General features: G+C 41.6%; 1 protein-coding gene across 1 annotated transcript in view; it reads left to right on the top strand.

The window, feature by feature from the left end:
* The window catches only part of mef2ca (myocyte enhancer factor 2ca), a 41,580-nt gene that overhangs the window by 13,368 nt on the left and 10,980 nt on the right, over positions 1–17,232 (top strand). Inside the window, exons 3-4 of the mRNA XM_028025241.1 lie at positions 63–241; positions 1,922–2,125. Of these exons, the coding sequence (XP_027881042.1) occupies positions 188–241; positions 1,922–2,125 (258 nt within the window). The 5' untranslated portion in view covers positions 63–187. The remainder of the gene's footprint in view (positions 1–62; positions 242–1,921; positions 2,126–17,232) is intronic.

Raw genomic sequence — 17,232 nt, 5'->3', positions numbered from 1 at the left:
ATTGAAATCTGAATTGTTTTTAGTGTGAAACTGACCGGGTGTTTCTGGATGTTTCTCTGCAGGTTCCAGCCAGCAGTTTGAGACTGAGAAGAAAAAACATTTGAGGAGCTGGAAGTGGATTGAAGGAGGCATTAAGAAGCAACGACTGTGAAAGAAAAGAAGAAGAATAAGTGGGAAAATCGCAACGATGGGGAGGAAAAAGATTCAGATTGCACGAATAATGGATGAAAGGAACAGACATGTAAGCAACAGACAGAAGGTCAACAGAAACTGCTTTCAGTCAAAATCAGTCCAAGTTTCACAGTTAGAACTACAATTCCAGTCTGAGTGCAGACTGGATGTCTTAGTGTTTTAACTAGAAGCTGAGAGCTGAAATGATGTCACATTTATATGATTGTGTTTAATCTCAGTTCAGTTGTTACTATCCAAAAGTAAATTTACAAATTTCACCAACTGATGGAAGTAATGCTTTAAAGTTGAAACAAAGTAACATCCCAGCATCCAGAGACTCACTATCATGTGATGTTCACAAGCACTCACTGGGTATGAGTCTGATTGTGATGCACCAGCTGGCTCAATGCAACATGACTTCTGAGTAATGAGGCCCTGTCGTCAATAGGACTGTTGCATGAGTTCATTTTTACACACAAGTGAACACGCCACAAAGTGTGCACCCCCCCACCCCACCCCCACACACAGGTCGTGTTTGAGGGAACATTTCTTCTCTTCCTGTTTTGACAGGAAGTGCAAGCACATGTGCTTCCTGATCCACAGCAGGCAGGATCTACCCTCACAGTTCTTCCCTGGACTGTGTGATGGGGCATCCAGCACAGTGCGCTTAGCGCTGCAGCAGCTTACAGTCGGGCTATTTTTAAAAGGAATAATAATTTTAAAAAACTCACCAGCCTGTTTAATTGTTTTGAGTAATCTACTGATTGTTCTGACAGTTAGTGAAGTAATTGCATGAAAAAACAATATTTATAAATACTGCCATGATATTAATATTTTAATATCAATATCTGCCCAAATTTTCATATGAGTGCAGCCCTAACAATTACTTTTCTGTAGCTTAGAAAATTAACCTTCAATTTCAAGAGCTAATTTTTTAAGTCAACCCGGAGAAAATTACATAAAATCTAAAATTATATTCAATTTAATACTGTAAAAATAATAAAGCAACAGGACACTTTAAAAAAAAAATGTGCAGACTGCTCCAGTTTTCAGATTACATTTTCATCCTGAATCAGTTTAATAGATGAACTCTCATCTTGCAACAAAAGTTACAGCTTTTGTGTCCATGTGAACGACGGGATCTTTGGAAGCTTCATCACACAGAAACACACGTCAGCTCTGTAGACGACACGGTGCGCTCTGTCACTCCTGAGTTACCACTTGGAATGATGGGAAATATGTTTTCTGGATTGTGCATAAAGCTACACTGTTTCATGTGGTACATATTCTGACAAAGTGGAACGTCCCCAAATTTGGACGGCTATCTGAAAACAGCACACCTTGCAGATCACAGTAAACTTCTGCAGTCGATACAGTTTCTCTTTCATTGTAAAAGTGCAAAAACCTTTAAGGACTACCCAGTGACTGTTGAAAAATAATATGTCATGACTTGACCTGCTCAACTATCTGACTTGTAATAAGGGGAAACTAAGAGCCTATTTTAACCTCTAATCATAATAAGGCAAAATCAGAGGCAACAACTCCAAGCAAAGCGGAGTAAAATTATTCCTTAGCTGCATTTAAAACAAGCCAAGTAAACCAAAGAACATTTGCTTTACCTTCTTCACTAAAGTGTCAGACTAAATGTACTGTCGTAAAAAAGAAAAAAGGATAAAAGCCAAGTGGCTACTTTTATCAAAAATGTAACTCTCATGTATAAAACTGGTCCTCACTTTCCTCTTGCCCTTAGGTGACATTTACAAAGCGCAAGTTCGGCCTGATGAAGAAAGCCTACGAGCTGAGCGTCCTGTGTGACTGTGAGATCGCTCTCATCATCTTCAACAGCACCAACAAGCTGTTCCAGTACGCCAGCACCGACATGGACAAGGTTCTGCTCAAATACACCGAGTACAACGAGCCGCATGAGAGTAGGACCAACTCGGACATTGTGGACGTAAGGAAACGATACACACACACGCGCGCTCACCCCCCACCCCCTGCACACACACACAGATAATGTGGAATGGGGATGGATAGAAAAGATCTTTTAACATCTGATGGAATATTATCTACTGAGGTTCACGTGTCTTTAAAGCAAAAACTAAGGTTTATGTTTAGGATTTCAACAGTTTCTTTTGTTGTTGTATTTATAATGATAATAATAAAAACTACACTCTCCCATTTACCAAGTGATCAAGTTTGTAATGTAGGAGATGCATGTTTGAATTTTTGTTTTGAAGCCTTCATAGCCTGTGTCCTCACAGGATCCTTCTGCTCAGCACAAGTACAATTTATTTTTGGTCCAACATTAAAAATTTTTTCCCATGATGCTTGAGATGTTTTTTTAAAAAAAATTGGAACTATGTTTATATTTATATTGTCCATCTTCAGCAACATCGTCCTTGCTTATGCAGCTTAGCAATCACACACAGACAGCCTGTTTTCCTTTTACCACCCGCAAGTCACAACAGAGAGAACACCTGACAGAAAATGACATGAAAGCCACATTTATTTCAGATATTGATGATCTGATGAACAGCTACTTAACCTTTATATGGAATTTTCAATAATTTGCTTTCTCTGTTTTTGTGTCTTGTTTTTTATTCTCCTTTTGGACTTTGAGGGCTCATTGTTTATTAGTACAACACATGAATACTCGTATTTTCTTCCCTGATCTTAAGATTCTGTTCAGTAATTTATGGAGAAATAAAACAAGGTTTCGTTGTCGGGTACAGAATTAAAATGTTCCTGACAGTCCAGCAACCAAATCGATATTCTCTTTATGTTTCTGGGTGTGAAAGCTGCTGCTGTAACATTTCTTATCATGCAATGTAACAGTATTCCTAACGGTGCTTTATTGTGTGTTCAAACATAAAGAAATACACATGCACTGGGTTGAAGCTTGTGAATTTTACCATATTACAAGCAAAGTAAGTTGCATTGTCTGGGTGTAACCTTGTTTTCTCCTCTGCTGTGTTGATGTGGTGATTAAGATGTTGTTGCTACGTATCTGTAGCATTCACTGGTGGATGTAGTGGGGAAGTCCACGTGTTTGGGATTCATTTCAGATTGTTTTAGTGTAAAGAACAACTTTTTTTATACAAAATAAACTCGTGACCATCTTGGCCTGAAAGTTCAGGGCTCACAGAACATTCTATGAGGCCAAATGAATATGAGGTAAATTAATCAGAAAACAGGCCCAATATTCCTGCCAGATCAGGCTCTCCAAGCGTTCAGCATGCCGAGCTGAGGGACTCTGTATCAATGCAGACACAGATACTATGTGCAGTGTTTGATTATACAGTTATTACTAATAAACTGCTGGAGAACTTTAAAACTTCTAGAACTAGAACTTCTTTGTGGTGCGTAAGTTGCTTCTCTCATGCAACAGATTCTTTTTTTTACAAAAATCCAGGACTGCTGGTGTTTCAAGTGATTACAGTACACTACGTGTGATTGTCAGATCTGCAGAAGCAGGGCTATAACTTGATCCAGAGAGGATGATGTTATAGCCCTGCTTACAGTCTGTTCTGTAACAGACTGTAAGCAGGGCTTGTGATTTGTCATTACATAAATTTTTGTGACAGATGTCCATGTTCAAAATCTGAGGATCAGTGATCGTTGAGGTTGTTTGCAATTGTGGCTGTAAATGGATGTTTTTTTAGTGTCATGTCAGAAAGTTTATGTGAGTTAAAGTCTGAGTGTGTTATTGTGCTAATTTCTCAGTTCGGTGAAGGTTTTTAGTCTCTTTAACTTGTTTGTATTGGTGAATGTTAGTGACGTTGCCACACCAGGACTCGGTGATACAGTACGTACTGGACGAAGGGCTTATGTAACAGTGTTAACAGGGCTCAATCACAAGCATATGCCCTGACACACACATGTAAACACACACACCCAACCTGGGAACATTAGCTTAAGTGTGACTCCCAGGTGAGGTTTAGGTCCAGTCAGGATTCTGATGCAGAGGCTGCAAACCTCCTGAACCTGACAGCTGACAGTATGATTATCTAAAGCTACTAATCAATACTCAAATGTAGCATCTATTCTATTTACTGTTTTCTGAACACAAAGAGCTGCAACACTGAGCTGCTGCTCTCACCAGCAGAACACTGGCTTAATGGGTTTTTTTTCTTTTAGCTACAAGCAAACCAGTTCTAATTTCATACACACACTGCCTTATGAAATTGTGAACGTTTTGTTACGATGGAACAAGGGCTGGGCAATTATCATATATCATTTATGGTGAAACATTTCTTATCACGGTAAGAATTTTGATTTATTGTTGCCATTGTAAATTTCACTTACTGATATTAAATAAATAAAAAAACTGACAGTATGATCAGAAAATGTAATTTCTGCTATTTTCTCCACTTTTTATTCGACAAGAGCATCAATAAATATCACTAAATTCAAAAGTACCATTAATTGCAGTTACTGAGAGCAGTTTGATTTAGTGATATGAATCACACTTTTTTAAGTAAATGAAGAAGCCTAAACGGAAATATTTTTGAAGAACAATATTTGTGATTATGGCGCTATCAATGCTGTGCCATGCAGTTACCATCCTGCAGGACTATTTAGTGCCTATAAATAAGTATTTTTTTAATCATATTCTTTATCATTATCACAATAGCACCACAAAATAGCTCAAAAAAATTATTGGGATTTTACTCAAGAGTCCAACAAAAAGCACAATTCATATATTAATAAATTGTGTTCAGAAACCAGGTGGGAGTAAAGTTTAAAGGAGATTAGGTTATAACTTAATATCTCAAGCTTAGAGCAATAATCAGATAAGCAACCTGCTGGAACTCTGGAGGTGCTGCAAATATCCAGAACTCAGGTGGAAGAAGCTGCTTCATATATATATGCTCCATAAATCTGACCTTCTGAGGACATCTGTTGTGTCAAAAGAAGCCCTGCTTCCAGTTTGCCCATAACCCGGTAGACGACACAGTGAACATGTGGAAGAAGGAGCTCTTGTTTTTTGTTGTGAATGCTAACAGGAAGAGGGATGGTGCTAAATACAGAGCAGTCCTGGAAAAAAATCTGTCAGAGGCAGCAACAAAACAACTTATGTCTGGAGCAAAGGTTCACAGTGATGGTGAAGAAAACACTCACTGCAAATGTAAATATGAAAGACTGATCAAAACGCTTCTGTTCAGCACAATAATGAAGGTTTTCAGACAGGAAAACAGAGTACTCATAAAACGAACAAAGTCTGCCTACTGGCAGCTGATTAGATTGTTTATTTCCTTTAAAAATCACAGTAAGGCACAGACATTGGACAAAAAACTTCTATGTTTTCTGTAATATAAATAAAATCTTTAAACTAGAGAGAAGCTTTTCTCTGGTCATTTTAATTTATATGAAACAAGGGTCGCCATAGCATCTTTTCTTTTTTTCATTTTTCATTTATTTACTATGATTATTTGTGTTTCTGAGACTTCTCTGAATACCCTGCAGACCCTGACAGGTTTCCACAACCTTCATCACAAGTTAGGATATTGCTTTCAGGAATATTTCCCGAATAACTCCGTATGTCTCAAGTGTCAGCCAGGACCAGCTTCATGTACAGTACATACAGTATTTACCTGAGCTTCCCTGTCCACATGGTCGCCCTGTCAGAGGCCGGCTTACACGTGCCGAAATCCTCTGTAATCTACGGCAATCCTGTTTAGCTCATTACGGTAATCTGCACAGGCAGCCTCTTCATCTCTGCAGAACATCCACAGAGGCTGGATTATTTATGCCACACACTGCTCTCACTCCACCTGCATCACCTTTGACCTCCACGTTATGTTTTCTTCCTCTCTGCTCCTTGGTTGCCTCCTCCTATTGTCTCAAACCAGTTTAATTGTCATTTTCTGTGTTGATCTTGGCCTCACTCTCATTTCATTTGAACTCACACCCACATTATACTGCTGAGTAATTAAGACACCTGATCATCACCTATGCTATGTAACATAGGCGAAGCACTGTAGAGCATACATAATTTGACCAGGCTGCCACTACATAAAGTACAACGTAGGAACATCTTTGTTTTTTCTTGAGAAGTCATTGATGAGCAGCTGTCATTCTGTTTTCGTGTTTATTGTTATATAAATGTCTTATACTGTTTTGGTGCGTATGGCTGGTGTTTTGGCGAGGTCTTCTTTATAAAAGAGATCACTGATCTCAGAGGAACTGCCAAGTTAAATGAAGGTCAAAATCATTTTAAGCTGCTCAAAATTTCCCCCTTTATAACTTTTTACAACCAGTTTGACAAAATTTTAGCATGGCAGCCAGTTAGAAAGCTAGATGTAGCCACATGTTTTCTGTCCTGAACACAGTGGACAACTGGCGGTGGAAGGTATCTTTGGTATGACCTGAAAGCAGCCTTTGTGAGGTCTCATCACACCTCAGAGGCACATGTCCACCTCCCAGCACGATGAACCAGTCCTGTAATATCCCACCAGCTAAGTGGAGCTCCAACATGCATGTTCAGCACAGCAGGAGCAACCTTGGCTCAGCCAGCCCTGCACCATGTTGAGCCAGGCACTGCTACCTCAACCTGCAAGGTTACGCATGCCTCTCAGTGACCTTTATCCCTCCCATCATCTAATCAGAGATCAACAAACTTAAGCGGCGTGAGCTGGCCGAGTATCAAAAGCTACCAGCAAACAAGAAACACATGGAGGCGTGTGTGTGTGTGGGCGTGTGCAGGGGTGTGGGGGCATGTGTGGAGGTGTGTGAGCAGGTGGGGGTGTGTGTGTGTATATGCTCCTGAGGAGTTCTGGACTCCACAGCACACACATAGCGACCTGACACACACACACACGAAGAAAAAAACATGACAGCTGTTGTAATGACTCTGTTTTGATGATGAAGATGATAAAGTGATAATAATTGTATAGTTCTGTCTTACAGATAGTTACAAAAAGATAATGAACATATAAAAAGTTATTTTTAATGCAATTTCATGTGACATGTGACTGACACAAAGGCATGATGTGATGTGGATTTCAATGATATTTGATTCTCAATGTTTTTTTTACATATACTGTACAGCTTATTAGAGGATTTTTCCGTAGAGAAAATCTAAAATATTTGAAAGAAAATGCAGCTTGAGAAGCTGAAATATCTGCTTGCTACTTGACGCACTGTTAGCTGCAAGGCAGCCAATCCAGAAGCTGCATTTATTTTCCTTGGTGCTGATTGACCGGATTCCAAAGAGATAAGGAAGACTGCAGATGTTAGCGTCTGTGGTTACAGCTTGGTGTCCACTGTGTGTACCAGATATTTATATTTTTACCATATTTGTTTCTTGAGGGGAGGGGAGTAAGTTGGTCATGTGATATTTGGTCATGTGACAGTGATGGTGATGCAGAGCAGGATTGTGGAGCATTTCAGTGAAGCAAAGAAGCAGTGGTGGAGGCAGTGGTGTGATCAGAGAGGTTTTAAGATGTAGAAAAATTAGTGAAATAAATGTCATATCTGTTCATATCAGTTATTGACCATGACAACAACATTAATAGCATCCCTAACATAAAATATAATACACCAAAGTATATCAAACTCTGTAAAGTACTGGGTGTGAGTGATCTGGTCATTGCCTTTTGTTTAAGTTTGTTGTTGAAAAATCTCCATTTTGGAGCTACAGAACGATCAAAGACCCTCTTTGGGCAACAAAGCAGATTTCAAAGTCATTTTAAAGGCTGGAAAAGGGAAGCTGTTTTTGAGAGGTTGGAGTATTGTTTCTGGGCCTCTGCACCGATCAAAACCCAACTAGACAGGAATTCAGTAAAAGAGAAGCTCCTTTGTTTTGGTCATCTTTTTCTGCCCTCATGTGGCTTCTTGGCATGCGCCTGTCTGCGTGTGTGTAGGCGTGTGTGTGTGTGTATGAACAGGCTGCGGGCCAGATAACTATCAGCGTATTGTTTTGTATTCGTTTAGTCTGGGAACCTTGTTGCTATTTTTAAACCAGAGGAGTTCTGCATTCCTCGCTGTAACTCTGTTAACCTTCTTCTGCTGGGGCGAGCTCTGCCTCATCAGTGTGTGTGTGTGTGTGTGTGTGTGTGTTCAACACCATGCTGTTTTCAGATTAGAAACAGATGAAACTGACGCTCGCAGGACCTTCCAGTTCCTTTGTGTTGGCTGAGATCCCTCCCTGCTAAATGACTGGAAACCGGCAGCGGTCTAAAAATAACCCAGAACACGGCTAAGAATAGCCATGACGGCCTGCAAGTGTGGGTGACTGTGGTTTGCTGTGAATGACTGAGTGTTTTTTTTTGTCTGTGTGTGTGTGTGTGTGTGTGTCTTACTTAATGTGTAAGCAATAGGAAGAAAAAGAAAAGAAAGAGAGGCAACTGCAGGCTAAGTTTTATTTTGCCACAGCTTCCTCTGCTTCCATCCTTCCTTTTTCCTTTTGTGACTAGTACAGTTTATAGCAGCTCAGCAGGATGAGTGGGCGTACACTGGCATGGCATGCAGCAACAGCTCATCATAAAAGTATAAAATGACTTAACTAATAACATCAACAATTGGATCTCTATGAACATTTAGAAATGAAAAGCTGATGTTTAAAAGCTGGACGTTCAAACTGTTTCAGCCTTTCAGAAACTTTGATTTTATTCTGAAAAGCACACATCTGAAACCAACCCAACTTTTCTTTTTTATTCTGGTTTGTTTGCACAAGTGTGCCAACTCAAACCGAGTGAATCGCTCATTGAACTGGAAATAGACTGATGGTTGTTCCTTACAACACCTGTGGATTTTTCTCTTTTTTCCTGCCGGTAGGTAAGTTTAGAATTCTTTCAATAAAAAATTTTGTTTTTTGCAACTTAGGAAAATATGATACCAAGACCGTTGATGCCAAAACAAAGCAATTCTATTTATTAGGTCTCCAAATAAAGTAGCTCTAATTTTGGTAGCTGTGGGATGCTGTAAAAGCCAAACGTCACGGAGCGCCGTGAGAGCGCCGTCTCCATCGCAGCAGACACAGAAAGACACATGCATCCGGAGGATCATCTGGTGTGGAAGTGGTGGTGGAGGAGTGGGAGGACCACCCACAAAAAGGCAGAGTGCTGGGACGTGAGAGAGACTAAAAAGAGAAAGCGGAATCAATGGAAAAGCAAAAAGATGGAGGTTTGAATGGGTGTAGGAGGTGGTGGTGGCTGCTCTGGTGTATGTCCTCAGAGATTTTCTTATCTACTGCTGTTTCTCACACATTTACCCATTAACATACACTCAGTATAGACCTACTAAAAGGCGTGTAGTTTTCCTCATAAAGTTGCTCATTTGTAAAGTTTTTCATCTTGTCAGAAATCCAATTTCATCTAGAAATGCATCCATTAGATGACATTATGATGGTTTCTTTAAATATGACAAATGGAGACTCAGAATCCATTTTATTTTTGTTTTGGTTGTTTTGTTTATTTTGTTTATCAGTTCCAGTGTTTAGTGTTCTTTTGAAAATAAAGTGCATCTATCTTTGGCAGGAAATTGCATGCATTATTACATCATTTCCATTAAATCAGCGTAAAAAGGTCTTCAAACAATATTATCGTTTATCGCAATAATTTTTGAGACAATTAATCGCTCAGCAAAATTATATGTTAATTAATCAATTAATCAATTGTTATCGTGACAGGCCTAATGACAAAACTTCCATATCATGCTCTATGCTATTGGCTGTATGTTATTTCATATCAAGACAGAGATACACACACACACACACGTATATTAGGGCTGAAACAATTAATTTGATTAATCATTATGAATCAATTATGGAAATAATTGTCAACTAATTTAGTAACTGATTTATTGTTAAATTAAGGATACAGAATCAAACAAAAGGCCATTTGCTTACACAAACAACATACTCCAAGCAGTAATGGTGTCAAAATAGTACAAAAATACATTTTTCATTTAAGATTTATAGTAAAGACGTATTTGTCTGTAAATTTGTTCTACCCAGAACTCCTCTAGTGGCATACTTGTAGCTTTTGTAAATCAAATCTTCTATCAAGCACCTTTTGCTGTCCAGTTATGAATCAGTTAAACCAAAAATGAATCACCAGATCAGCCCTACGCTGTACTGATGCTAAGTCCAGCAGAAAGGCCTGAACTTTTCACATGCTGATGTTAGAAGGATTGTTTTAGCTGCAGATACATCCAATGATCAGGAATTCACTACATAAATTATGTTATTGCATTTTAGGTAATAAAACTGTTTCTTTACTTATTTAAAAAGGGAATTGAGTCATGTTTTTATTTTCATCTTTTGATGCATTCTCATATTGTATAAAAAAAATCCACCCCCGCCCCCAAGAAAAAAGTTTGTGTAGAAGTAGACAAAGTAAGTCTTCATACTGGTGGAAGGCTACCAGCTTCTGTTGTAGTTGATTTTAGATCATTGAAAGTATTCAATCTAAAATATTCAAACCACAGGACTCAAGGCTGTTAGCTGATATTTGAGGTATTTTGGGGGGGAGGGTTGTATTTGGGGGGTATTTAGTTCAGAATTTAAAACAAACTTATCATAAGATTTTTCTGCCCTTTGAAATCACAGTTTTTCATTTGGAAAATCTTCACTTTATTTGTGAAAACCAGAAAATGGGAATTCTTAGTTATCCCATTAATACTTTACAAACTTTGTCTTGGACCTCTAGTGGATACTTCCAGTATATAGTACCAAAAAATCCTTCTGGAAGGGAAGTCTGAGCTTTAGCTCCACCCTCCATCTGAATGACTCACTCTGAAGTTCAGTTTTCTTCGAAAAACAAGCTAAGGGTGTTGCGTTGTGTTTGATTTTACTTGGTGTGTGCGTGTGCATGTGTGTGAGAGAGTAACAAGAAGCTCCCACACACTCTAGAGCAAAAAATAGCCTTCTACGGCCATCCCTCCACCAGCCACACTTGTATTGGTGGGAGCTGCCTCACCACACTCCACCCTCTCTCTGTAAAGGGAAACAGGTGGACTCAGATGGATGAGCTGTGATTGGTCCAACCGCTGGGGGAGCCTGCAGTGTCCTTCGGCTGACAGGCTGGAGTGATGGGGTGTGAAGTGCTGAAGCAGGCCACCACGAGCTAAACTGCATACTGTACACACACACACACACACACACACACCTATCACCACCTGATCCTTGTCTGAACAGATGTTTCACAACACTGACATGTGGTCCGTTCAGTGGACCCATCCTCATCAGAACACGTCTTCTGTTCATGTAAAAGTGAAGAGTGACTCATTCTACCATGAAAACAGTTGATCAGGTCGGAGTTCACCGCTGACAACTTTTGTTGCAACCGAAGCCTCACTGGTGACAGTATCTGCTCAGACAGCGCCCTCATGTGGTCAGCACTGCTATATTCATTTTAAAGGGGCAGTGTTATGTAAACTCGACTTTCTTGAGCTTTATATGTTGTAATTGTTGCACACTCGAACAAAAATGGTATCGAGACATGCGGTTGTGGTAAATTTTCTTTACTCCTTTTTTTTCTCGAACACGAACAACATCAATAGTCCAACGTGCGTCACACTCAGGCTGCTCTCTACTACTCGGCTTCTTCTACACAACAAACACTTAGGACCCCAGGCTGCCCTACGCGCCTGTTCAAAAGTCCTGCTTTTCTAAACTCCTCACTCTCAGCCAGAATAGTTATCCACATATGTATGAATGTACAGCTTCACATGGACAATCAATCACAGTGCTTTTTAAATAACAAAACAAAGCAAAATATTCATAGGAACAAGAATAAAATCATTTTAATGGGAGGGGGGGTCCTTGATCTAAAGTCCCCAGCAACTGGTCCCCCACACTCTCCCCCTCAAAAATAAATGTCGTCCCGACATAGTGACATCTCTGGAGTAACTGAGGCTTCAGCCGGTATGGAGACAAGTTTGGAAGACAGTCTCTTGGCACACTGTTCTGTATGACACAGTTCTTAACATGGCATCTATCCCCCTCTTCATGTCATGTCGAAACAATAGATAGTACTGGCCAGGTAATATCTGTATGGTCACTCTGCCATCTCTGCAGGTTGTGTATCGCAGACTGTAAAGTTTGACTTTAAGGTCCTGCCCCATAACCTTTTATTCAGACCCACTTATGTTACTATATGCTCAACATATATCAGTCTAAATCAACCCAATAGTGGTCTCAACTCCAGATGTGCACTAATCAGCTGTTATTATACTTAAAGCTTCCGATTCTAATCCCCCTTGTCCTGCCTAGCTACCTAACTTGTGTACCATAACCTGAACATATAACGGAACAATGTAACCTAACCCCGATATCCACTGAACATTACTTGTGCCTAACCATAAGTGTTGGTTGGCCTAGCCTGCTGTATGTGAGTGTCCTGGGTGGATTTCGTTGTCTAGAAGGATACTGTCTTGGAACGGGTTCCCGCCCTCTCTCGTCTGCTTCATCAGATGACACCGCCTCGCCAGAATCTTGTTCTTCTGCTTCATCAGATGACACCGCCTCGCCAGAATCTTGTTCTTCTGCTTCCTCAGACGACACCGCCTCGCCAGAATCTTGTTCGTCTGCTTCATTAGATGGTGCTGCTTCCGCAGGATCTTGTCCATCTGCTGTATCAGATGATGAGTGCTCCTCTGTCGCCATTTCTTCCTCTCCGTCCACTTCTCCTTCCTGCTCCACCTCAGATCCTGCAGTCACTTGAGCATCCTCTGCATCCCTCCTCAGCTGACCTTCAACTTGTTCAGGTTGTACTCTTGGATGGGTGATGGACCTCCAGTTGTCTTCATCATCAGAACTGCTGTCACCATTCTTGTCAACACCATCTCCTTGCTTCCTTCTGTTTCTACTCTGCTGTTGCCTTTTCCTGTCCATCATGTTCTTCGCATCTTTCTCTGTTTCAGCAGTCAGAAAATCACAAGGCAATAGTAAGTTTCTATGCAAAACTCTGATCTTCCCTGTGCCTTTTTCAGGATGTACCGCATAAACAGGGCTGTCCTTGTGTTTCCTTTCAGTGACTATGTAGACCTTGTCCTCCCAGTACGACCTGAGTTTTCCTGGTCCTCCTCTTTCCTTGAAATTCCGCACTAAGACCCTAGATCCTGGCTGCAGTTCCACTCCATGAATTCTCCGATCATACTCCGTCTTTGCCCTATTCCGCTCCTTATGTGCTGTCTCAGATGCCAACTTGTAAGCTTCTTGCATCCTTTTTCTCCACTTACTGGCATAATCACTGTGGGAGGTGCTCTGATCAATTGGAGTTAATCCAAACATCATGTCCACTGGCAGCCGGGGACTCCTGCCATAAAGAAGGTAGTAAGGTGCATATCCAGTTGCCTCGCTGCGTGTACAATTATATGCATGCACTACTTTGGGCAGGGAGCTCTTCCAATCTGACTTTTCTTTTTCTGTCAGGTTTCTGAGCATTGAAAGAAGTGTTCGATTAAATCTTTCTGCTTGACCATTTCCAGCTGCATGGTAAGGAGTTGTATGGGAACCTTGGATGCCACAATACTTTTCCAGTTTAGAAAACAGCTTGTTTTCGAATTCTTTACCCTGATCGTGATGAAGTTTAGCTGGAAATCCAAACTTTAGGGCAAAGTCTCCGAAGATCTTTTCTGCAGCGGTTTTTGCTGATTTGTTCGTGCATGCATATGCTTGAGCAAAGCGTGTAAAATGGTCTATGACAACAAGGATGTATTCATATCCTCCTTTACAACGCTCCAAATGAAGGAAGTCAATGGAGACCATTTCGAATGGGTGAGTGGTAACAATATTGACCAGTGGTGCTCTTGTTATCCTGTTTGGATGCTTCCGCTTCAGGCAACTACAAACCTTTGTCACATGATGTTCCACATCCCTTTTCATATATGGCCAGTAAAATCGGTCACGGATTAAGTTCAATGTTCTTTCCACACCAAGGTGTCCCATTTCCTCATGCAGTTCTTTATATATTAGCTGGTGGAACACCTTGGGCAGCACAAGTTGAACTCGATTGGAGGACTTCCTAAAAAGAATGCCATCTTCATTGACACACAGTTTGTTTCTTTCTCTAGCGAATACAGAGATGCCGTCACGCCAATTTCTTTTGGCATGCTGGGGCCACTGTTTTCTCATCACAAACTCACGCACCTTTCCAATCATCGAATCCTCTTCCTGTGCTTTTCTGAGGTCCTCTGCTGATATTTTAGCCACTGATGGTGCTATGTGTTCCTGTTCTTCATCATTGCAGGCTGCCATTATGACTGCAGGACACAACCACGGCCCTTGATCATGGGATGTTAGCTGGACTGATTGTGTGACAGATGAAATTACCTTTGGCTCCATCTCCTGGACGCATGTCCGCATGTACTCCTCCATGTCCAGGGGCATCCTAGACAGCCCGTCTGCATCCCCATTAACTTTCCCCGGTCGATACTTGATGGAGAAGTTAAAGTCTGCTAATTCGGCTATCCAGCGGTGTGTGGTGGCATTTAGCTTGGCTGATGTTAAAACATAGGTTAAAGGGTTATTATCTGTATAGACGACAAAAGAGGGTGCATAATAAAGGTACTCTCTGAATCGTTCACAGATTGCCCACTTCATTGCTAAGAACTCTAACTTCCCAGAATGGAGGTGGTAATTCTTTTCTGGGGAAGTTAATGTTCTTGACCCATAACCTATGACCACAAGTTTGCCTTGTTGTCTCTGGTACAATACTGCACCGAGGCCTTCTTGCGAAGCATCACAGTGCAATACAAATGGTTTCTCAAAGTCAGGGTAACCTAACAGAGGAGGAGACACCAAATACTCCAACAGCTGGCAGAGAACATCCTTATGATGTTCTGTCCATACGATTGGATGGCTTGAGGGAAGCTGGTCTGAGCTTTTGTGTTTCCCCTTGTTTGTTTTTAACCCTCCTCCTTTCACTACCTTTCCAGGTTTCTTTTCTGTGGACAGCAGCCTGTACAGGGGTTGAGCAGTGCGTGAGAAGTTGGGAATATATGGACGATAGTATGTTAGAAAGCCCAACATTTTCCTCAAATCACCCACTGTTTTTGGTACGCGGTCTTTGAGTGCTTGTACTGGTGCGATCTCAGCAGGATCCATGCAGTAGCCATCCTTGGATACAATCTTTCCCAGAAACTTCACCTTGTCTTTGAAGATTTCACATTTTCTTGGCGTTAGTTTCACTCCATGAGTCTGATAACGACGCAGCACCTCTCTCATGTCGCGTAGGTGATTCTCAAATGACTGGCTGTGGACTAGGTTGTCATCCAAATATGGCTGCGATGTTTCATCCCTAATGCCTGCGAGGCACTCCTCCATACTGTGCTGAAACTCTGCTGGAGCCGAGGACAGGCCAAAGGGAATCCTGATCCACTCATATAAACCCCAAGGTGTTATGAATGCGGTCAGTGGTCTGCTACTCTCCTCCAGGAAACCCTGATGGTATGCCTTGCCCTGGTCCAAGACAGAGAACCATGCACTTCCACTCAGGTTATTAAGCATATCCTGTACTCGAGGGATGGGATGACGGTCCGGAATGGATTTCCGGTTCAGCTCACGATAATCCACACACAAGCGGAGGCTCCCATCCTTCTTGCGCACACAAACTATGGGTGATGAATATGGAGATCGGGACTTTTGAATCCAACCTCTGTTCAGCAGGTCTTCCAGATATTCCTTCACCTCCTTAAGAAGCGGTTTGGGGACAGATGTGTAAGTCCGCCTTACTGGGGTTGTGTCACTCAGCCTGATTTTAAGCTGCAGGGATGGGATGCACCCCACATCATGCTCATCCTTAGAAAATGCATTGCACTCCTCATGAAGCATCCTTCTTACATCATCTTGCTGCTCAGGAGTTAGGTGGTCAATGGGCACTGGGGGGTCCCACAGATCAAATTTGGATGCCTCAGACTCATCATATCCTCTATGTGGTTCGTCAGAAGCTGGACGGTTGCGGTCACTGGCAAGTGAGTTGATCTCTGTTTTCTTTTCACTTACACCCACAGGTCTGGCTTCTACTGGATAAACTGCTTTAATCTGCTGTAAGTATCCCAGTACAGTGCGGGGTATCAAAGTAATGTCTGAATGGCTGTCGTTTGTGACTGGGATTGATACTGCTGACCGGTTTCCCTTTTTCAGGCAGACCACTGTTTTTAAGATGTTCAAGCCCTCAGGCCATTTTGGGACCACCTCGGGCTCAAACAGTACTTCCTGTCTTTCTGAGAGAGGACCAATCCGCACACTACACTTCACCTCTCTGGTCTGACCCGCCGGAATCACTGTTTTTAGACGTCCTATTTTCACCATGGTTTCTTCATTACTTTGGTGAGCTGTTTTTACTAAGTGAATTAACACATCTGCCTTTTTGCAGTCGAATGAGAAAGCCTCTTTTACTGCTATGGATGTGACACCAGGGTGGTGCTCCATGCCATTCTTTACTAAATGTTCAATGACATTGTAGCCAATTATAGGTGGCTCAGCCACTCCAGGCTCATTAGAGACGAGCACTGGCACAATCAGTTCTGGATTCAGGCCTCCCTTTGATCCCAGTTTGAATTTTACCTCAACCCAACCTGCAAAGGGAATGAGAGTCTGGTTTGCTGCTTTCCCAACCAAGGTCTCTCCCTCCTCTAGGAGCTCACCTGTGCTGCGTAACTTGATGTGGGGTAGCTGGGATCTCCTCAAGCTTTCATTTATGATGGTGACCTGTGAGCCGGTGTCCCACAACGCCTTGGTTGGCACATCCTCAAAGAAGCAGTCCACCATGCACTTATTTCCTATCAGAGTCCGCAGCTTGGTGTGCTGATGTATGGAGAGGTGACTGGCATAAGTGGAACCTACGATTTTTTTTGCTTTCTCACCCATTTCCACTTGTGCCTCCAGCTGCCTAATCCGTTCACAGAGCCGCTCATACACCTTTTCCTCAGCTTCTCCTTGGAGTACAGTGTGTTGTTGTGCATGTGTGGAGGTTTGTATGTTCACATTCATGTCATCAGGTTTCACAGTCAACCTTTTTGGTCCCCTGCAGCCCCTGGAGAAGTGTCCCAACTGTCCACACTTAAAACAATGCTCACATTGATCACTTATGTTGTGCTCTTCACATCCTT

The sequence above is a fragment of the Xiphophorus couchianus genome, chromosome 8, assembly GCF_001444195.1.
Source record: "Xiphophorus couchianus chromosome 8, X_couchianus-1.0, whole genome shotgun sequence".
In the NCBI taxonomy this organism is placed as follows: Eukaryota; Metazoa; Chordata; class Actinopteri; order Cyprinodontiformes; family Poeciliidae; genus Xiphophorus; species Xiphophorus couchianus.
This window is presented reverse-complemented; position numbering and strand designations above follow the sequence as displayed.